This window comes from Malurus melanocephalus, unplaced genomic scaffold (assembly GCF_030028575.1).
Source record: "Malurus melanocephalus ecotype Western Australia unplaced genomic scaffold, MMel_1.1 scaffold_89, whole genome shotgun sequence".
Classification (NCBI taxonomy): Eukaryota; Metazoa; Chordata; class Aves; order Passeriformes; family Maluridae; genus Malurus; species Malurus melanocephalus.
Window position 1 is genome coordinate 1,426,848 of NW_026623321.1, and position 22,879 is coordinate 1,449,726.

Genomic DNA, 22,879 nt, shown 5'->3' on the forward strand with positions numbered 1-22,879 from the left:
CCTGCAGGGGTCAGGTGCAAGGGGAAGGAAAACACATCACAGGGGCAGGGTGCTCGCAGCAGCACCTTCAAGGAGCCTTTTACACCAATTTATTTCTATACAGGGTGGTTTAAAAAAAAAAAGCCCCTATTGGTTGTTCATACAGAAGTCTGGGATTCTATAGGCTTTGGGTGGGTGACTGAATTTAAAACCCAACAACACATGCTTTTTCCCTTGCCTTCTCATTCTCTTCCGAGTCAGCCTCCATGATCCAAAGAAACTAACAAGTAACACACAAGACTAGCAGTCATGTGGACCAATAAAAAAAAAATAAGAGGAAGAAGAATTGAAGACAAAGAGAAAGGGAAAAACAAACGAAGATTGAAAATAAAAATTCGCCAGGATAATGCGTTTTATAAACACAGAGATAGAAACAGTTACAGCAAGGACAGAGCGGGCCAGGGGTGGGGAATAGATATTTATATATATATATATATATAAATTCAAGGGGCCTTCAGTTTATTCTTGTTGGCTCCCCCTTCTCATTAGATTGGTCTCTCTGTGGGGACCTTCATCCCCTTCTCTGCACTGTCCACCTTTTGGGGATTCTCTCCCATGACCAGGGTCCAGAAGAGGCCACCACTGCCATGTGAGTCCAGCCCGTCTTGGCAAGAGGGAGCCTGGGAGAGCACTCTGGCAGGAGATGAGCAGGAGAAGCTAGCCTTTCCCTGCCTCCTGCCARCTCCTTGAAAAGACTGGTCTATTCCTCCTCCTCCTCCTCCTCATCCTCCTCTTTCCCTTTGGGAAACTGGTGGCAGGACAGGTATGTGAGTGTCGRAACTGCTGTCATTCCGCCTTTCAGGAATGGGAGTAGAGAGAAGGGTGACGATTATTTTGGCAGTCACTTACACTCCCTCCAGTTGCTTTTTGGTTTGTTGTTGATGCCTGCAGGCTTTTCTGAGGAGGTGGGGGGAAAAGCAGGAGGGAGAGGAGGAGGAGTACAAGCTGCTAGGATATCATCCACAACAGGCAGGAAGAGCAATGAGCAGGAACCCACATTCCTATGGGGCCATTRTGTTGCTCAGACAGCTGGGAGAGAGAGGCAGCAGCCAGTTCAGACAGACTCCTCTCTATTGCTCTCCACCAGGGGAGGAGAAAGAATGCAATACTCCACAGCCCTTGGGCAGTGTAGGCACCTGTCCATCCCAGAGAACATGCCTCACCTCTCCCACCTCCACTGGTCTCACCTTCCACTGGGAGAAGGTTTCTCCCATYCAGTCCTTGGGGCAGGACGAGTGACCCCTCCTCCCTTTCATAAGCAGGAGGGACAGGAATGGATATTTCTCTCTTAGACACTCAAGGCAATCCTCAAAGAACCCCATCCAGCTGTGAACCCTGCCACATTCTTCTGTGGCCTGTTAAAAACACATGTCCGAGCCCCTGTACATACAAGGGCCATCTCTCCATCCCATGCACCATGTGTGCCTCAGCACACAACCCTGCTTCGTACGCATCTTACAGTGAGAGAGAAGGCAAAACAGGGGCCTTTCTTTGGGTTTCAAAGGAGGGGCTCTTGCATGAGGAAGTGATCCCAGCACAGGAAAGGGGCTCTTGCACAAGGAAGCATCCTCCTACCAGGCAGGCTGTTGCACAGAAGGAGCACCCCCTTGAGACAGGCTGTTGTTCAAGGGGCTGCCATGAACAGGGTTACATGGCCAGAAGAGGCTGTTGCAGGAGGAGAGGCCAGAAACTGTTGCACGAGGAGGGCCGCTGCACAAGCGGTGCCCCTGGCACAGGCTATGCACAAGAGGCGTTCTGCTCCCTGGGTTGAGGTCTCTCTAGGAGCTGGAGAGGTGCTCCACTTGGATGGCGCTGGTGCTGACAGTGAGGCAGATGTCCTTGTGATGCTCTGAAGTCTTGTAAGGAGTCAGGTCAAAGGAGCACTGGGGGGGAGGGTTGGGTTGGTTAGTGTCTCCAGAAGGGCCCCCTGCTGCCCCCCCGCCCTGCGGCTGGAAGTGCTGCTGCTGCTGCGAGGCCTGGGCTTGTGCCTGAACCACCTGCTGCTGTGGGTCAGGGATGTTGTGTTTCCGCATGTGCTTCATCAGGTACGTCTCCTGCAACAGGAAGAACCGCATTAGAAGAGGGAATGGCACTCACAAAAGCCAAAGCCAACAGGGAGGGACACGGCAACTCAGGGGGCTCCTCCCACTGGATCTAGAGGAGCTGCTCCCTGGGAAGTCTGTCCACTTCTGCTACCCGCCAGGGCCAGCAAAAACTCACCGAGGTGTAGGCCCGGCTGCAGATGGAGCAGGTATAGACCTTGGCGTGTTTCACCGTGTGCGTGGCCAGGTGTACCTCCAATGAGGCAGCATCCGTGTACGCACGGTGGCAGTTGTGGCACTTGAAAGGTTTGTCTTTGTTGTGCTGCCGTCTGTGGGACTACAGGGTGGCAGCAGCGGGGAGGAAKGAAAAAGCAAGTGTGAGGAAGAAAGTGAGTATCAGTGCTGGAGACGGCTTTACCTCACACTCCCTTCCAGCCAGGCCCACAAGCTTCCCAGGCCCCTGGCTGCTGAGGAAGATACATCTGACTCCTAGCACAGGGGACAGAACTAYTCCCTCCAGCCCACCATACCTTCCCCACACATGCCCTTTCTTCTCAGGCATASTAGGAGTTTGAAGAGCAGAGACTCCTAATGCTCCACACCCCCATCTTCTCAGTTTCTGTGAGTTTTTTCCTGGCCTCTCCTTTCCTGTTCCCCATCACATCTGTTCCCTGCATCTAATACCTTCAGGGCAGGATTTGCTTTAACTGCTTGCAGGTGTTTACAGCTCTTTSCTATTTGGCACACTCTACAGTCCCCCTCCTCCGGGGTACTGCAACAGGACACACCACCTCTGCTTCCCTACATCCGTACCCTTATCCCTTCCATTTCATTGTACAACAAACAAAAAACCCACCAGATACCCAGACTTTATTTGGTGCAACATTTTGCAAAAGTCTTGGCCCAGCAAAGTTAGAAGACTGCAAAACAGATGGGAGGAACTCTACTACGGTCTCATTGCTTTCAAGTCAAGTTCACAATTTTACAGGATGCAACTGTTTATGTGACTTCTTTGGGACACTAGTGCCACAGAAGTCACGAATCTTTTCCCTGCCCAKGGCTTCAACAGCTTTCTGTATTCTTTTACTCTCCTCCCAGCTGCCCGAATTCTTCCATTTCCTCTACCACAGGCATCCTTGCAACCCCCACTGGCCAGCAGRACATGCTCAGCTCCTTCCTTACCTGCAAGTTGGAAAGYTGGGTGAAAGCCTTTTCACACCCAGGGTGAGCACATTTGTAGGGTCGGTCCCCGGTGTGGATACTGTTGAGGAGGAAGAGCACAAATGGGAGGCAGTGAGCAGGCAGACAGGGCAGACTGCCAGGGCTTGCTGCTGTGAAGAGGATGATGTTGCCTCCAGATGCTGTTTTAGCTGGACAAAGAGCTCTGCCCAGCTCCCATGTCCAGTTAGAAGTTGGAGAAGACAGGCAGTCAAGCAGATTTCAGAGAGTKACTAGGACTGAGGAGCAAGAGCTTATGAATGCCTGGACAGCTCAGCAAGTGAGCTACCTGAAAATGTATTGGGAAGGGGTTTGGAGGTCCAGRCTTCCTGCTCCAATCTCAGCAGTCCTAAACGACCAAGAGGAGTCTGTTCTCTTGCTTCCACACTACCAAGAAAGCAGCTCTGTTCCTTCTCAGGATAGACACTCCAACACTTTTCCTTCTAAGTAACAGGCTGAGTTCACCTACAGTGTTAATCTGTCCCTGTCCCCCTGCAATGCCAGGAGCAGCTTCCACACACTCAGTCCAACCCCCGTGGTGCCAGGCTGGGATCCCCTACAGCCAATGCCTCTCTCTCTATCGCTCTCTCTCTGTGCCGCCCGCGGTGCAAGACCAAGGATCCCCAGGAACAGCACGTGCCCACCTCAGCCCTGCCGTGGTCAGTGTCTCCTGCGCAGCCTCCACTCCGTCCACTCTGGTGGGTCACCTCCTTCTGGGGGTGCAGCCGGCCGCATTCCCCGCCCGCCCCCCGCATGCTTGGCGCGCGTGCTCCAGAGGTGCATGCCGGCAGCGCGGGGGGACCAGGGCCAGGCCCCCAGCCTCCTCTGGCCCTTACCGTGTGTGCTGCTGCAGGTGGGAGAGCTGGCGGAAGGCCTTCTGGCAGTAGCGGCAGGTGTAGGGCTTGGCCCCCGAGTGGATGCGGAGGTGCTGGGCCAGGTAGGATGTGTTGGCGAAGCTCTTGGAGCAGTGAGGACACTTGTGCGGCTTGACAATCGCCGTGTGGAGCTTGGAGTGGATCCTGCCGAAGAGGAGGAGGAGCAGCAGCAGTTGGACATGACCGCCATCTGGCTAGTGCTGATGGAATGAGGGCACAAAGGGGGTGGGACAGCACCACGCTATCTGCTACAYGAAGGAACTCCGAACACAGCATGAACTGTCTTGGTCTCACACTGTGCTCCCCTTGGATTCAAGAGACCATGGTCTGTACGCACCGGGGGATGATCCAGAGAGAGGAACTATAGAGCTTGGACTGAGGGGCATTGGCAGAGCTGTGTGTGGGAAGCCTATGGCTGAAATAGCAGGGGGGCTGCAAGCCTGGACTTGAATGTTTGGCTGAACTACACTGGGGTGACAGGGAACAGTCCTCCTGTGCCCACTCTACTCTCACACTGACACAACCTGCCCTAGCTCCTGTCACAAAGCGTCACTCCATTGCCAACGCCTCTCCGACTGAGCAGCGCTAACCTGAGCGCACCCAGCCCCTCAAAGCCAGGGACAAATCTCACGTGTTGGATACCGCTACTGCCGGTCTAACGTGTACAAGACCTGACCAGCCTGTGAAAATCAGCCACGTCTCCCCAGGCAGTCGCCCACAGAAGGTGCTCACAGCATGCTGGGATGACAGCAACATGCAGTGGGGAGGGCCCCCAGCCTCCTCTGGCCCTTACCGTGTGTGCTGCTGCAGGTGGGAGAGCTGGCGGAAGGCCTTCTGGCAGTAGCTGCACGTGTAGGGCTTGGCCCCTGAGTGGATGCGAATGTGCTGGGCCAGGTACGAGCTGTTGGCGAAGCTCTTGGAGCAGTGAGGACACTTGTGTGGCTTTGTCTCCGTATGGGACTTGGAGTGGATCTGCATCTCCGACTTGGAGTAGAAGGTCAGCGAACACATCCGGCACCTGGGACCGGGGCGAGGGGAAGAGACAGTGTCACACGGGGGTAAGCCTCAATATGGATCAACACTAAGTACATGGGATCTCCAAAACTAAGTGAAGAAGGGRCGAGTTCCCACTGTGTGGAACTGGGGAGGTTTCACCTGGGACACCGCTTGGCTACGAGTGCTCCAGTCCCAGGGGAACAAATTTAAGGTGGGAACTGGCGTAACACACCAAACAATACCTCAAAGCCAGACAAGTAAAGGTCTTGTAAGAAACCAACTGGCTTGCAAGAGAGATAGGGCAGCACTCTGGAAATTTTCCAACAGCAATCCTAAGGGGACAGGAATAATTCCCAGACAAAACCCCTGCTTTGTTCATATAGGATTTATTTCAGTAAAAAAAAACTTGGAAAACCTGGAAATCTCAGGTTATGGTTCATATTAGAAGTTAATTCCATGTACTGTGAAGTCTGTGAGAACAGTTATSGCCAAAACCACTTAACTCTGCTCCCATTTTTGGGTAAGACACTCAAATGTTTAGGATACAAAATGCTGAAAATCACAGCTGTGCTGCCTTCCTAGTGGGTCTCACAAAGATGGTCTGGATATCAAATGTGGTATTTCATTGGTCTAGTGGGCTTTCATCATTTCAGTCTTACTGATGTGATGCAAAATGTTTTGTCTGGGCGTTTGGATCCATCTGTTCCCATAATGATCAGAAATGTATTTGTTAACACACAGACTCTTTGAACAAGAAGAAGCAGTTGGCATCGCTCTGCTATGGATGCTGCTGTTAAAAACTGTTCCTCCACCACAACACCAGGCTGTTAAGAGAAGCTCATACTGTTTTACAATTCAAGATGGTAAAAGCTTTTGTGGTTGATAATTTGACAGAGAGACAGAAGCTGCATCCAAGTTACTGAACTTATTTTACCCTCGCAAATGTGTGTCAGCCAAGGGGCAGAGTTAAGGTTTACCTAAATTTAGGTTTTACATTTGCATTAAAGACAAAATTGAAACTGTATATGTAACTTCCAGGGTCATATTTGAAAGAAATGCCATCCAGAGCAAGTCTGGTTAATGTGAATTCAACCTTCACAGTGTTTTTGCCTGGGAATTTCCTTGAGTTTTATAGTGTATACAAAACTGCTCAGCAACAGAAGTCTCTGCAGGTATTACATGCCACAGAGAGCTGGTCCTGCTGTTCCCAATATCCATCTCTTCTCTGGAGGATACTTCATTACATCTACAGTTGTGACCCTGTTGGAGCCAGAAGCTTTATGACTTGTGCAGTCTGATTAGCATAKGTCATGTAAGCAGTATTTATCCAGCACCTACCTCAACTTCCACAGGCCCTTCCAAGCCACAGCTTGATTCCAAGCCATTTAGCTGGAAGCCATGCCTCCCTAGCTAGTACTCAAACACACACCTGTTGTAACATTTCCCTCCTCTCCACCTCTGCTCTTTTACATTCATTATCATCTCTAACGTTGTTCCACGTGTCCTACCTTCATCTTTCTCTTAATCCATTTTAATTGCAAGCCCTAACAGAACATGCAAACTAAGTACATCCTTACATAAATCCCTCCTCACACACACACACGCCAATCCCTTCTGGAACCAACAAACAGAAGCAATTGGGCTGTTTATGCCTACACCTATTAAAGATATGAGGAGTAAAAAGGAACATCGGAACTATCTTTTTTAAAAACAAGCTCTTGGTTTATAAACCAAACTATCTCAACTTGCACAGTTTGAGCCAGACTTCCTGAAATGCTAGACTTGAATACAGCATATGTATTTGGCAGTAATCAAGTCAGAGGACTGTGTATCTTTAAAAGCACCAACATTAGAAATAACTTTGAGGCGAATACTGAACTGAAAAATACCTTTGAGTTATCAAGTCCAGTTCCTTCCTAATGCAWGCAATTACAGCATAATCCCATGCTTGACATTTAGCAAGCTCCTTCTCAGCAGATGCTGACTTCCATTACTCTCAATYGAGCCCCGTTCCACAACATCAGCCCTCTGATAAGGAACCATTCAATTGAGAACAAGCTCCCAGTGTGATGCTGTGGTAATATGGATCACCAAAACAAAGGGGAATAGCAGGTATCATTTTTGCAAACAGGAGTAGAGCGACTGTTTTTGCCAACAGCATGTCTAATTCTGAGGTCCATGTCGTTAACAATTGTTAAAAAATCCCACACAGGCTCAGCAAACTTAAAGAATGATGGCATGTGGAAAATTGGCTTTGTGGGAAAGATTCATTGACTCCAGTCAATCTAAGTTTGGAGCAAAGCTTGAAAGATAACTTGGTCAATGCCCAAATAAATCTACATAGGGAGAAAAGTATCAGTTACTAGGGGCTTATTTTATGAGCAAAAGRAGTTAAAAGGAGAAACAACAACTGACACTGGAAGTTAAAAAAACTCAAGAGGAAACAGGCCTTTTCCAACCAAGAGAATAATTCCTCTTTGGCTCAGAGGCTACAGCATGGTCTCAATCACTTGGCCCTTACAATCAATGTTCTGAGAATCCAGGTACCTTTCTGAGAGAAATGCTGTTCTAAGGGTTTTGCTCTAGTTTAAAGAGAATGCTGGGCACAATCTCTTCTATGCTTTACACAGGACTCTGTATTTTAAACAGTCTATTCTCTTCTGAAAAATTAATGAACTTTGCATGCTATCAAGCCTAAGTAGTTYCATGCATTAAATCTATAGTGCCATAAAGCTATCTATCTTATCTTCCATAATTTCTGTGTGCCTTTTCCTTTACTTATTTTCTTTGCCAGGTATCTGCCTTCAGGTGAGAAATTCTCTAAGATAAACATTAATGAAGAGAAGACTGCATGTCCTTTTCTATTTTCAAAATGAAATTATGAAGAAGTTGTTTCAAAATCTCACTGGCACTCATGTAAGGATGATAAACCCAATTGTTAGCAAAAACAGCCCTCAACAAAAACAAAACCCCCCAAAAACCCCAAGCCATCCAAAAAGCCCAAAATCAAGACAAAACCCCCAACCAAACCAACCAACCTCTGCTGTCTGAATTTAGCAGCTATAGACATTCTGATATTGTTTTTCAAACAACATTTAGAATAAAAATCTTGTAAAGACTCATTTTCTAATCATCTAATTAGCATCAACCCTGAGAGAGCAAGAATGTTATGCAGCATTAACAAATTCATGAGCCTTATGAGTTAAAAAAAGCCCTGGAATATAACAGAAAGCTGCATTTCAGAATTTTATATTGTGTGGTATCAGGCTTTTCAAGGGAACAAATGATCCATTTAATTAAGGGCTTCACATTCTGCCTCAGACAACATCAAATATTAAAGGGGAAGATGCAATCAGCCCTCTAGTGGGCAAATATGGATTCAAAAAAATGTTAAATCTATATGGATAATGAGAACATCCCATCTGACACTAGCAGTGTTTCAGTATTCTACCTCAGTGAAATTCTGGCTGGGGAGAGGAAAAGTAGGGARTGCTCCTTGCTAAGCATGAATGAAACACTACATGAAGTAACTGATTTCCACCCCCCCCTCTGTTTAATATCCATTTTTAATAGTCTCCCCACTGTGCTTCTAAACTACCCCTCCTTTGGCTGTATCCTTTCTGACACCAAGTAACAGGAATGACTGCAGCATTCCCATTGACAGCGTGACACAACATCCCTGCAGCTGCATGTTATGGCTCTGCAAATTCAGACAGCCTTGGAGAAAATATCCTTAACAACACAGAGGTTCATACCAACAGTTAAATTAGCACTCAGCCATATGCCAGAGATCAAAAGTAACCCCTTCCAATGTTTACAATGCTTTCTTTTTATAGGAAATCTTCAGGGAAATAAAGTAAGACATTCAGAAAATGTTCATGTTAGACAGAGAATTCTCAAAAATTCTGAAATGCCAGTAAAAGGTGGATGTACAATTCTAATTCTACTCCCATATGAAAGTCATCACAATGAGTCATAAACAAAATGATGCTTATAGCAACTAGACTACAACTCCGTGGCACACAGTGCTSTATTTTTTTCCACTTTTCATGGAATGTTCCGCTTCATTCATCAGATGCTGTTAGGAGATAAAATGCCATCTGAAATACCAGCTCATAGTAAAATTTGCCTAACATGGATTAACAGCCTTTTTCAATCAAGTGCTTAATTAATCGGTATCACAGTTGTAAAAACTGTGTAAGTTTTCACATGGCTTTGAGAATTCAAATTCCTACTGTCTACTGAGATTAGTCTTACAAGTTAGTCGAGTCCTTGCTCCTTCTGTTAGGTTACAAATGCAAGTTAGACCATGAAATAAAATAAAAATCAAAACAGGAAGGTCTGAAGTTAGACTAGATGCTAAGAGTAAGTTTAGGCTGTCAGTCAGCAGTTCATTTAGCAAGAAAGGAAATGTCCTGCCTTTGCAATGCAGAGTTAATGAACTAACTAATGCAAGCATAGCATAATAATGGATGCACAGTTCATGATAAATGCTAACTTGACCCTCACATTCCCCTGATTTTTTTTTTTTTTAAAGCTGAAGTGGCACACTTTCTTGTCAATATTTTGTAGGAGACAGGGGAAAGGAGAGAAAACTAACATCCAAGATACACAGGTACAAAGCTTGGGTAACACCTAAATAAAGCCAGCAAGTATGAAGATGCCAAATGAAGGCACAGGAACTGTAGCTCTGCTTCCACACTGGCACACCCAGCCCAGTTGCTATTCACAAGTCAATTCTGTGTTTCCACTGAACAAWGAACACTGCTGGTGTGTGTTACAAATCTATCAACTATGCTCAGAGATCCTGGGTCAACTTATTTCCACATCCTTCAGTCACCTGCTGGCTTGATAAGGCATACTCTCCTGGCAAGGCAGCGGYGAGTGGTTTAACATGCTCTCATCATATGGCACTTTCCCAGTTCTCAGGTTTGAGGGCATTCCTGCATTTTGCCCATTTTCCCAAATGACCTTAAAATACCTGACCCAGAATTGTGTGGTACTTCAGCATACTTCAGAAGTTGCTTGTCTTCTTTTCATGACTCTATCATTTATGCTTTCAACAGTTGCACCTTAACCTTTTCTGTCACAGTCTTGCACTGGGAGCCGTCATGATGTCACTTAATTCCTAAAAGTCTTTTTCATAGTAATTGCTTTCCAGGATACTGTTCCTCCATATTCCTTATCTTTTTTATTCAATAGTCCAATAAGACACTTCAGTCTGATAATGTTTTCTATTGTGTCCAAACATCTGGAYTTCAATCCCTGGCTGCTGGAGAAATCACACTGTCCCAGAAGGCTTAGTATTCCATGGGACTGTATTAAAATGTATTTTATCTGAACAATTCTAGTTCAACAACCACATCAAGATCCCTTTTTTTACAGCTATCCACCAGCACTGCTTTAAGTTATCAGCCATGACTTTCTGTTGACCTCCAAATCATTGAACATCAGGCCTAAGACAATGTCTACCAATTTCTGAAATCAGTCAGCATTAGCATAAAAGATCAACAAAACAATAAAACACACTAAGTTGCTTCCTAGTATAGTGATAATATGCAAAAGCTAAAATTAAAAGAATACAAAAGGCCCATTAGAAAGCACTAGCAAATTCAGAAACAACAGGATTAAGGTCATCCATGTCACCATAATTTGGCTSCGCAATGCAGGTGCATTTTGACACAGCCTTATTGACTGTTTCCACAGAATTGCACTCTTATTATGTTGCATAGACACTTAACAGGCAAGTGTTCAGATTTTCACATCACCACTCTGGACAGCCTTAAGGCTTGTTGACCACATGCAATTCCCACCTCATGAAGCAGAATCACTCATCTCTTGTACCCAACCACAGAAGTATCAGCGCTCCATAACCCCTCATCTATCTGCACAATGTCCCTGTTTTATTTTTTGTAAGGGAAAGGAATCACAAAAGACAGTGAAACACAGWAAGACTGACATACTCACTAATTCCAAGTGGCCAAACTGATATCTGTGAAGCTTTTTTTCCTTGTAAAGGAAAATTCCTATCATACACATTCATGTCACTGCTCCTATAGATTTCTATGCTACTGCTATGAGACGCAACCCTTCTGCAAAACAAAACAGAGTCTGACCTGCAACAGAGGATTATTCCATGATACTTGAGATTATGGTTTTGGGAACACCAAATGTCTCTATGGTCATTTCTAGCCTGGTACAAATGCAAATCTATTGAAGATATGACTTAACTCAAACTTGCACACACTTCCAGGCAAGATAATCTGTAGGGCTGTAGGATACCACAGCAATCTGTAGCAGAGGCAAGTGTAATTGACAGTTCCTCATACTAGCAAATGCCTTCCCCAAACCATCCTTCTCAATTCCACAATCCTATGCCAATGCATTTTAATTTCTTTTAACGGAACATTGCTTTCAGGTTGAGCAAACATGCAGGACTCTGACAGGCTATCAGGTACCAGTAACTAATCAAGGATAGTATCAAAGTGCATTGACTCAATAGGGCCAAATGAAGGTGTGATCAGATAARAGGTGCAAAAAAGGTTTTGAAGCTCTCTCTCCCCAGAGAGAAACTGTAACTGCCCCCCTTATTCCCTTGCACACACTCATTCCATTGACAAGTAACATGTCAAAATTAGAATTTGTGACTGCAGAACTTTTCCTGCCAATTCCTTCTGTTTGGCACTATGAGGAGCTGCCAAGGGTTGGGTGCACCGTACACAATTACAGTATCTCAGTAGAAGGGAGAGAACTTGCCAYAACACAAGTTTTTACCTTATTATACCCTGAAGCATGTGGCCCRTCTAACTGTCATTTTCTAACCTCCAAGCACTGCATTTATATACAAAGCAAGGATTATGTGTACAAACTGTATGTTTATATGTGAATGTGTATGTGCAACTGTCTTCCTTAGAGTTCTGAGCCAGCACCAACCAATCAGAAAAAGGGGTCAAGATCTTAAAAGTCAATATAAGTCTCAAAAATATGAAGCTGAGGAAAGAAGAGAGACTCTCTTGGAGTCCTCTGCTGAGGGAAAGGCTTATAAGCTCACCCTTGATTAGACATCAGAGAATCCACACAGGAGAGAGCCGCTGGAAACCAGGCTTCATTAGTTCCGCTGCTCACGGAACTACTTGTTAAAAAAAGCAAACAGAAATTCCAACGTGTGGCATCATACTGACACCCACGTTGGTCATCAGCAATCTTAAGATCCATTGCACAGACCTCTGCCACTGCAGCTAGGATGATAAATGACAGCAACAATACCCTGTCACCTTTTTCTAGCCTAAGAGGGAGATGAGGTTCTTTGCCAGAGGAGGTCACATTCTTGTACYGACATCAAAGACATGGCAAAATTTAGAAACACTGGGTTTAATATTTCTAGGCTTTGGAGGGAATGTGGTCAAACCTTCTGCCTGACACTTCAAACTTAACTCCCCCATAGMCTTCTAGCCCATAGCAATCCCCTCTCTTGCACCAAGACCAGGCCCAAGCTCTTTACCCACATGCCCCAGATACTTGATCCTCTACTGCAGGGGCTCTTGCCTATTTCATTCCTTCAATTACCTAACACTTCTCTCCTCCATGTTTCTGTTTGTCTGTCCACATCCCATACTCATCCCTCTCTGTTCTGTCAGTTAKAGGTATCTCGTTTTCCAGCACCAAGCAGGTTTGGTTCTTTCCTTCTCCCCTCAAGTCTTGGCACTTCGTAGCTTATCCCTATGCTAGCTCTCCCATCTCCCTCTTGCAGAGGCTCCCCATCACATCCTCTGCTGMATTCCCTAGTTTGTAGAATGTTGTCTTTTCTCTCTCCTTTCTGATTCCCATCTCTACCAAGTTTCCAGATTTCCTCAATACAAAYAGCTCCAATCCCTGCACATATCTCATTCTCACACCTACATTTGTACCAAGCAGTGTCTTCTCACACCTTGCCTTTGTGCCCATCAGAGGGGGAGGCGACTATCCACACCGAGCACTAAAGACTCCCTTCCAAAGGAGAAAGAAGAGCATTGTCCCTGAAGGAAAAGCATGCTTGGCCCTTCAGGGCAACTCTAGAAGATGCTTAGAGCTGYGGAGAGAGTACATTTGTAGTCCAGCCTCACAGAAACGGAGAGAAGTTAGGGTGTAGTTGTCTCCTCTGTGGGGATGGACTGTCTGCTCAGTGCCTGCACTCAAGCAGGCCTCAAGAAACAGCAAAGAGAAAATATGGCSTTCACGTATTTCAGCCACCAAATTATAAATCATCTCAGAGCATGCTTAACAGATTTTTTCCAAGCTTATTACAGGCCAAGTTCAACAATATTTTCACAGACCTATGWGGCTTACAAAAACTATAGCCACCACTTTTCAAATCTATTCAAAACTATGGGAAGTTCACCAAACACAAACCCAATACAGGGCAGAAAAAACAGGCTTAAAACAAGACATCTCTGAGAAGATGCCCACCTGGTGTATTCAAACCACTGGTTTCCCCTGTGTACATAATTTTCTCCCTAGTGASAGCCTCCATCCAGTTTCCTCACCTTCTACAGCTCAACTTACTAAGGCTTCTGTACACTTCTGCATCTTGGACTCATCTCAGAAGTGTCCTATGTCCCTCAGCTCACTGTCTCCCAATCTCTCTGATGCTCCCCAGTGAAAATAAGGAGAACTCAAAACTAGAAGTGGAGAAGAGAGAGCTTGTTGATTACACTATGACAGCAAGGCCCCTCTGAAACCTACAACCTTTCTGTTGGCACCCGAGGCTCCAGGGCACAGGTTGCAAAACCATTCCAGGCCATAAACTGGTATTCATCTTAGATTTTACTTAATACCAGAACCTAGCAATGCCTATGGAGAGCTCTATTCCTTTCTCTTACAAACRAATTATTTAGAGAACTGTCAAGAGAAAGAGAATTGATGATCTGGCCCAGAGCAGKCGAACCACTTCATCAGTCTTGTCCACTGATCACATCACATCACCTCACAGACTTCTAAAAGTGCACAGGTACTAAAAAACAATCCAATTCAGGATCCATTTGCTACCTTTTCCTCAACACTTTTAAAGCACTGGGTAGAAGCCATGTGCTTCACAGTGCCAGCATCTCTCTAGAAAGACTCGATGCTGATCTCATTTTCCAAAGAAAAAGCAAATTCTAAAAAGACATCAGGGAAGACTAACAAAGAGCTGACAATGAATCCCCACAAGACTGAAGTGACATTACTCATGAACGAAAATGCTTCACAGGACTGCGTTAGATTCTATCCCCTGCAAGCATTYTTCCAGTAGCACAATGCAAAGCACCAAGGTCTCTGCCAGATTAATCCTAAGGATAGYGGTTGAAGATCTGCAAGTATTGCCATCATTAGCAAAAACCTCATGCATTTTCTTACAAAGAAAAATCTAGTTATACAGATTCTTGCACCACTTTCACATCAGCCTACTAACTTACTTCTAGAGACAATATAGCAGCAAAACAGCTGCCATTTGCTGGAGCAGAATCCTCTACATTTAGGAGAGGATGGGATGAGCTGCAATATATCTATCAAGGCTTGTGCTCCAACTCTTTCCACATCTGCTTGGCTGTGCTGCTCATTCAAGGCCTCACTCTGTCTTTATTACCACACTAGGAGTCAGGAATTACAAATATTAGCCACCTGCCCAGACATTCAAGACAAGAGAGSTCACAGAGATCAGACAGAAAACTTAAAAAAAAAATCAACTAATTAGATTTGACAAAATAATCCCAGGCTTTAAGAATTGGGTATTAAAAAAAAAGAGTCACATTGATCTATATAGTACAACTCCTTCCAGGAATCTGAGTAGATTTATTCCCAGTGTCTCATCATGGGAATCAGTGAAATCATACAAATGTAGTCATATGAATGCCACAACCAACTCCTCCTCCASCTTGAGAAAGATGAAGGAGTAGATGAACCTCACCCACAGTCTTAATTTAGCTAGCATATGTCTGCATATTGTAGTGACGGGAACTACTGAAATCATCCTCTAGAATACAGAAGGATCCCAGTATTCCTGCAAGTTTTAACTTGTCASTCTATTCATATGCATATTATAGAGAAATTATTTTACTATCTTTCACAAAGGGGTTCTCTCCCACATCTCCAAGAGAAGATAACACTTTCCTTTATTTTTCCAACAATAGTTTTTAGTTCCAAACTTGCACATGGCATGCATCATCCAAAGAGCAGATCTCAAGGAGGGCAGAAGTACTCCTTGGTGGTCTTCAATAAATCTCAATTCAGCTYTCTCACACCATAGCACTGCTCAGAGGAAGGCCTGCTTGGGATAGGGGCCAGAGGAAGAGGYACTACACTTGGACTAAACATAAAGAAATCTTATACATAAAGAAATTACATGTTCCYGCATATATACTCATTTGTTTTTTCCCTGCAAAGCCTTTTCCATGAGCTCCAAGACTATGCGTGTTCATAAAGTTTCTGCTGAGTCACTCCACCTGGTCTTGGGCATTTTTTTCCAAACTTACAAGTAAACAAGGAGCTATAATTAAAGCCCTGGTTCAGCTTTAATTCTAGTGTTCACTGCCAATTGTGTCCCCTGTAAATACATATTTAACAACCTAATTAGCAACCCAGACTGTAAGCAGCTTGAGTAGTGTGGAACTGTGGCTACGGCCCAAAATAAATGGTGGGATTACAAATAGCAAGCTACCTAACACTCCCACCCTTCCTCACCATACGCTGATTATATTTTCAAAGTGGAAGAACTGGGACACTGGCTAAGATAAAACGGCTGATCCAAGCTCTAGTTTTGTACCCATTTAACTATGTTATTTAAAAATATAAACATTTTAAAAATGCTGTAGTTAAAAGTGAAAAAATGCCTGAGGTGGATGCACAGATTCTGTGTAGGTGCTTTCATATTCCTATGGCTTAATTCCAGAAGGATAACTAAACTGTGCCAAAACAAAGTGCATCTGAGATGGTAAAAGGAAAATTGTTTGAGATGGGATCCTGGGCACATTGTAGGAAAGTAAGAAGACCTAAGGACCGTCTTCTATTTCTGTTTCAATTTGGGGGCTACTTCACCTCTTACTTAATCATCCATCAGAAACATCTATCACTGAATCAACCATAAGTGCTCCTGCCTCCCACCTAAGACAGACCATCACATTTGTTCCCTGCCACTTTCTCCTCTGTCTGGTTCCTACCTTTTCTAAAACACCCATCCTGCTTATCCCGTGGCTCAGGTATTCCCTCCTAGCTTATCTCTCCCTCCCCACCAATCATAAACTCAAGCCACATCCCTCCAAGCTCAGAAACCCAACCTCAGGGCTCAGAACTCTCCTCCCTCTTATCCGACACACTTAGGGCTCAGAAACACCCTTGTATTTAATTCAGAAATACACTTTTCCCCCCCAGTTTTGTTTGGAATGTTGAAATAGAAGGAGATCACATGGGGCAATACACACAGGAGCAGACACTATCACCACAGTTGACCTCCTGCTTTGTGCATCTCCAGTTTGTAGTCTTTACACTGGACAGACTGGAGTCCTTATTGAGGAGCACCCAGGTACATCAAAAGTGCTCCAGCTGCACCAGACAGCACTGCACTCTGCAGTACGCCAGCCATACTACTTGGCTGTGCCATCAGGGATACAGTTTACCCTCCATAACATCTTGATCATTAACTAATCTAGTGACATTAATGACTTATCTGTTCAGGAAACCAAGGCTGTTCACTAAAAGGAAATCCTTAGTTTTGGGTCAATCCATCAGCTTGTAAACATTCCTGACCAGAAAGAAAACTCAACTCTATCTGCAGTTCAAAGAATCTCTACTCAGGGACTTTCTAGGAACAAGGCAGAGATCTCTGTTTCCCCATGTAACCCTCTGAAGGGTTAAATAAACCCCCATTCCCCATGCAATATTACAGTCAAGGTTTAACCCCACTCCCCACCTGTATGTCTTGCCATCCTTGTGCTGGTCCTCATCATCCTCATTTGTCAGCACAAAGGGGTCGCTCATCTCTGGCAGCCCTGACTCCTGCAGTCGTTTCTTCTTCCGGCCCCGGGGTGGCTTAGGGGCAACTCCCCCACCCCCGCCACCTTCAGTGAGGGTGGCTGTCCCTTTCTTGGACAGGTCTGGAACCACCTGCAGGGCTGCCTGGGAGCCAGGGGGTAGTGCGGAGACAATCATGGGAGCTGAAATGGGAAAGGTTTGGGCAGAGGCGGCTGTGGTTACCAGAGAACCTGATGGGGAAGTTATCACCAAACCAGGACCTGCAAACAAAAGAAGATGTAGGAAGTCAGTTATTACATCTCCAATTATGCCCAACCTCCTTATCCCACAGAAACACCTACTTTTCACTACAACACAAACAGAAGGGTAGCTTCCCCTCCCAAGGCATTCCCAGTCTCCACTTCTGGAAGTCACACTTCCATAAAGAGGGTGGATGTATGGTGTGCCTAGAGACTCACAGTGAAACCATGCCGAGGCAGTCCATACCATCAGTAAGGCTAGGAATAATCTGTAGCCCAATAAGGATTGCTCCAGAACCTCTGTTTCCCTTCCCAAATTCTCTCTTGTATGTTGCYGAAGCCTTTGGAGTGCCCTACCTGCTGTCATGAGCCCAGCAGACTGCACTGGTACCACGGTGATGTTCTGAGTCACAGGGGCTTGGCTGTGTGGTGTCAGCTGCTCCGGCTTGGTGTCCGAGTCCATGGAGATTCCAGTGGGCAGGGCCACAGAGGTGGGGACTGTCAGCAAGGCGGGGTAGTGGGGGGGAGCCAGGCTGCAGCCCTTYTCTGTGGGCAATAGCTGCTCCTTCATCTTGTTAATAAACATGGTGTTCTCAATCTAAACAGGGACAAAGACATGTTTTAAGATAYCCAGCACAGCTTTGCCCAGCATTTAGCTGAGCAAGAAACACAACAGAAATACTCATCATGCACAAACTTCTAAAAGGATGCAAGAACAACTAAGAGGTTGGAAGATCTTACCTGTCCCGAGACGGTGGGCACTGCTGGCCAGAAGTACGGGGAGGAGTTGAAATGAGATTCTTCCATCCTAGCTGGGCACAGGGGGCAAGGAGCAAGGGGGAAGGGAAGAGGAATGGAGGATGAGGAAGACAGACACACACACACACACACACACAAAAACCATTAAACCCAAAGAGACTCCAACATGGAACTGACTCAGTCTAATGCTGTGACAGTTCCTTTATCTCCCCACTATTTCTTGAGCAACTTCTCCCCCTTTTTGAGCTAACCACCCAAATAAAAAATTATTTTCAGGGGAAAAAGGCATCTGCTATTTCCATGGGCTCGGGTCCATCTGAGATGCCACTTGCCCAGTAGTCCTCCATGCAAAAAACAGGACTGACCAGAAACCCAGAACATCTCCTGATTTTCCCAATTATTAGCCACCCAAGTAGATGGCATAAATGAAGTCTGTGCATCTGCAACCAGGCAAATACAGATGAAAACCGTTTTATACCACAGGCAGTGAAAATTTTGGCCCATGCCTGCCCCTCCACCCCAGCTCAACACTAAAGACCCAGATGCAGCAAAGGGACATTAGCATTATGTTACACAGGAAGAAAGACAGGCAGAGAGAGGGAAACAGACTTGCCCAAGATAACAGACAGCCGCAGCAGACCAAGAAGTCAAACTTTGGGCTCCTAACTTCCGGCTGCCCACCCCAGCCMTACTCTTCAGACAAACACAGACATAGCACTCAATATTCCTGCTCTTGTCCAATGAGACTAGGGAATAGGAAAACAACCTGATTCCTATGCTCCTACTTCCAAGCAAGATCATGGCACAACTCTCTATTGCCCATTTCCTTCCTATCTTTGGTGCAAGATGCTGTAGKAGTCTGTCCCCAGCCAAGTGCCTACTGCTCCACCTCAACTCTCCATGCATTCAGAGGACCAGTTAAGGCACCAAAAGAGAGTCTCAKGACACAGAGGTGTAATCTCTTTAGGAACACCTGACTGAAGACGCATTTTCCTTTTTAATCCTTACATTCCTCTGTGTAATAGCAATAGCAGACAAAGTTTGTTACACTTGTGAAAACACTGTTTAAAACCTAAAGAAATTAACAAAACGGTATTTTCTGAAGCAGAAGATACATCTATTCCTAAACAAACGTGGCTGAAGTGGTAGATAAAAAGTACACTCAGAATACATCTGGCAGAGATCACAACCACTGTAGGTTTCTCACGCAGCTACCTGCAAACTGTTCCACTCCTATTTCTTTTAGGGTCTGTCAGCAGTCTAATTAAAGAACCAATATTGTTTCTGAAGGGCCTATCTCAATCATCAGGGAAGCTCAGAGGCATGCCCCCAGTAGCATGTAAGTGTAAGGAAACACATTACAGAAGTATATCAGGACAGAATGAATACATGTGGAATTGCTGCGCGTGAGCCAAAATGCAAAGATAATTTTCCTCTACGTAGAGAAGCAGCATTTAAATGAAACAAATTACTCGATAATTTTGTTTTTATGAATTGCTCATTCAACAGCAAGGCCAAGTATTCCTGCCTCACTCACTCACTGCAAATCAACCAATAAACACACTTAAGGATAAATTATTTACCTTATGCTGGTGGCATGCAGTCAGACTGCTCACTGCCTGACTGAATTACTCTGGATTTACACTGCTGTGATTCAATCAGAGGCTGATGGGGCAAGACTCTTACCTTCCTTCCTCTGCTTTCTTTTCTGAGCCAAATTAATTATTAAGTACGCTGCCCACAGCAAGGCCCTATGCATGTAACGCCTAATTACATGACGTTTTTCTTCCACAGGATGGGCACACGTGAAGAGATAACACATCCTTGGCAACTGAGCACCACCTGAATGAAGAGGGGTATTTTGTTTGGAATTTCCAAGTTCAGGGGTTTTTGCTTGGTTTTGGTTTTGTTTTTAAAATAAATAAACCTGTATTTGCTTAGCTTCTACATTAAAAACACCAAAGTGAACCTTGCTCTCCAAAAACTTAAAGTCTCATATAATAATCAGATGCAGTTTTCAAAGAAACTTTGTAGGTGTCTAAGACTCCTTTAGTCAACTGCAACTGCARACTTCAGGAGTTAAACAGAAAGATGCCAATTTAAGCAAAAATCTCTCAACAGCTTTCTTATTTAAAGAGAACAAGTAAAAGACAAGTCCGTGTCCAGATTCCAAAACCCAGACCAGCAGAGGCCAGGGCACTCAGTGGCTGCCTGTCTCCATCTAATCTCCTACCAGAACTTCACAGAGAACCTAACTTTTGTTTGTTCAGTTTACAAAGTGTGAAAGTCAAAATACYGCTCTTACTGATTCTTCAAAGGATGGCTACACTGATTTCATTTAACTCCCTTAGAATCCACCTCTTCATCCAAAAATCTTCATGCCTGAGCAGATTATCAGGCTTCAAAACTTTTGACTTGAAAGGTTGAAGTGTGATGGAGTTATAAGAATATGGAGGAAAAGGAGAAATGGTGTAAAAGTTGAAGCTTTCATGCAATTTCACTAGCAAGCCAGTCTTCCAAAGGCAGAAAACAAAGGTAAGATTCCTCCACCAACCTATTGTTCTCATACCCACAGCTGTCCCTCCCCTACCCCATTTTTAGGCTAAAGGGTATTTTGAAAACATGCACCCCTATGGGCAGCCCCCACTTAGACGCTGCTCACACTTACTTTACCAGAACTCTGCACGTAACCCTTCCAATTGCTCTATAACTACCAGACATGGGCTGGAGCTTCAACCCTGTACCACAGCTCGTTCCCACTGCAGTGCCTTCATCATCCCAGCTTCCACAAACAGGCCAGAGATGGGACCTTCTTCCTATTCACCAGTCTAGTATCAGACAGATGTCAACGTACCCTCCTGATATAAACCAAAAACACTTTCTATGTACAGACCACAAATGTACATATACCAAATAAACAACCAAGTGAACCAGAGAACTCACAAGGGACAAGGGATCTGGAGTTTAGATCTCACAAAGTACTTCACAGAATCACATACTTAACATGCTGGATTTATACTTCTTGGCAGATCATCACTTTAATCATAAACGGACAGATAAAAGCACGTGCAAGAACACGGTGAGGTAGAGGCTGTGTTTCTGGAAGGCACAATCAAGGTTGGATATGCAGGCATTTATTCAGAGGTTGACTTTTAACACTTTTTTTTWATTCTCCAGATGCCTGGCTTTTATTTCCTATTCGGCACATTTTTCAGTCAACAAAAGGCCCTGAGTGTAATACTCGGGAACAATTTRCGCTGTTGTTTTATATCTGCCCAAGATCTTTGTTCAATGACAAGGAGCTTTTAGACTTAATTGCTGTAAAATACTAGGGATGCTGAAAGACACGCAGGCTGTTAGATCAAAAGCAAAAATGCCTTCTTGGATCTCATAAACACCAAAAAGTTCAAACGCTGCTACACCTTTAGAACAAGCGCATTTGAACACACATCAGGAATATCCTGTATGTGCCGGACTAAGTCCAGGATCCCAAATCCGCACAGCAGTGACAACTTTGGTGCCATTCCCGATACTTGCGTAGCCTCCACCCCGACGGGGCGAGCCTCTGYWGGAACAGGTGCCTGGCAGAGAGCAYAGTCTGTGCCCCAGCTCTCTCCAGGCGGTCAATCCCTTCTCCCGCGCCCCGGAGCTCAAATGCCTTCAAGCCCCCAAATCTGGGACCCGCGGCCCATCCCATACCCTCCCAAACTGCGGCAGCTCTCGGGGAAGGGGCGGGGGTCACTCACACAGCTCCGGGAGCTCCTTACCCCTCTCACTCTCCCTCCTCTTGCATTTCTCCTCCTTCCAGGGCCGGCTCTGCAAACAAACCGCCTCGGTTACCGGGGCTCCCGGGACCCCGCATGGCAGTGGGCGTCGCTCCGCGGGGCCCGCGGGCCGGGGCAGCCCCGGTCATGTGCGGGGCAGACGCTCCCCGCGGAACCCGGACCCACCTCCCCCCGCAGCGGTCGAGGGCGGGGCCAGCCCGGAGCGTGGCTCCCCCGTGGCGGAGCCCCCGACACCGGGACAGACGGACGGGCGGGCGGGCGGGCGGACGGACAGACAGACAGCCCGCCCTCCTCCATTTCCGCTTCCGGATCGCCCCGGCCCCGGAAGTCCCGCTGCCAGGCCCCCCGCCTGCGGTCCCGCCGCCCCGCACGTTACCGGGTTCCCCCCCCAGCGGCGGCCCCGGCCCGGCTCCGGCGGCGGCGGCGGCGGCCTCCTCACCGGAAAGACAGCGGCGAGGCGCTTCCGGGTCAGGGGGCGGGGCGTGCTTCAGCGCTTCCGGATCGCCGACAGAAGCGGAACGGCGTCATCGGCGGTTTCGCTTGAAAACGGGGCGGCGGAGCGGCGGCGGCGGCCCTGGGCAGGCTCCCCGGGGCGGGGGTACCGGCGAGGTCGCCGTGGCCGGAGGTCGGGGCGGGGGTCGTGCGCGCGCGCGCGCTTACCGGAAGCGCGGAGGGCGCCGGCGCGTGGGCGAGCCCGGGCTGGCGGAAGGGCGGAAGTGGCTGTGGCGCGCGGGGGGCGGGCGGGCGCGCGGCGTCCCCGAGCCCGGCCGGCAGGGCCGCTTCCGGCCTCGCGGCGTCACGTGACGGGCGGGGGCGGGSGGGAGGAGAGGCGGTCACCCTCATGAATATTCATAAACCACCGTGAATAATAATAATAATTCCGCCGCCGCCGGGTGAGCGCGGGATGGGGTTGTGTTGAGGATTGTTTCAAGCGCTGTGGCTGC

At 46.5% G+C, this 22,879-nt stretch overlaps 1 protein-coding gene across 9 annotated transcripts; it reads right to left on the minus strand.

Moving 5' to 3' along the window:
• Positions 1 to 50: 50 nt before the first annotated feature.
• On the minus strand, positions 51 to 22,594 carry ZNF384 (zinc finger protein 384). Of its 9 annotated transcripts, none has more exons than XM_057368205.1 (11): positions 22,375 to 22,594; positions 21,918 to 21,966; positions 20,819 to 21,008; positions 18,133 to 18,199; positions 17,749 to 17,989; positions 17,091 to 17,412; positions 4,968 to 5,192; positions 4,136 to 4,318; positions 3,264 to 3,342; positions 2,260 to 2,418; positions 51 to 2,093 (listed from the first exon to the last, which is right to left on the minus strand). In XM_057368205.1, the coding sequence occupies exons 3-11, from the start codon at positions 20,869 to 20,871 to the stop codon at positions 1,818 to 1,820; spliced, it is 1,605 nt and encodes a 534-aa protein (XP_057224188.1). In that variant the 5' UTR covers positions 20,872 to 21,008; positions 21,918 to 21,966; positions 22,375 to 22,594; the 3' UTR covers positions 51 to 1,817. The 9 variants fall into 9 exon arrangements, with proteins under 9 accessions (XP_057224188.1, XP_057224190.1, XP_057224189.1 ...); XM_057368207.1 differs by having other exon boundaries at positions 21,897 to 21,966; XM_057368206.1 differs by having other exon boundaries at positions 22,312 to 22,377.
• Positions 22,595 to 22,879: the final 285 nt, after the last annotated feature.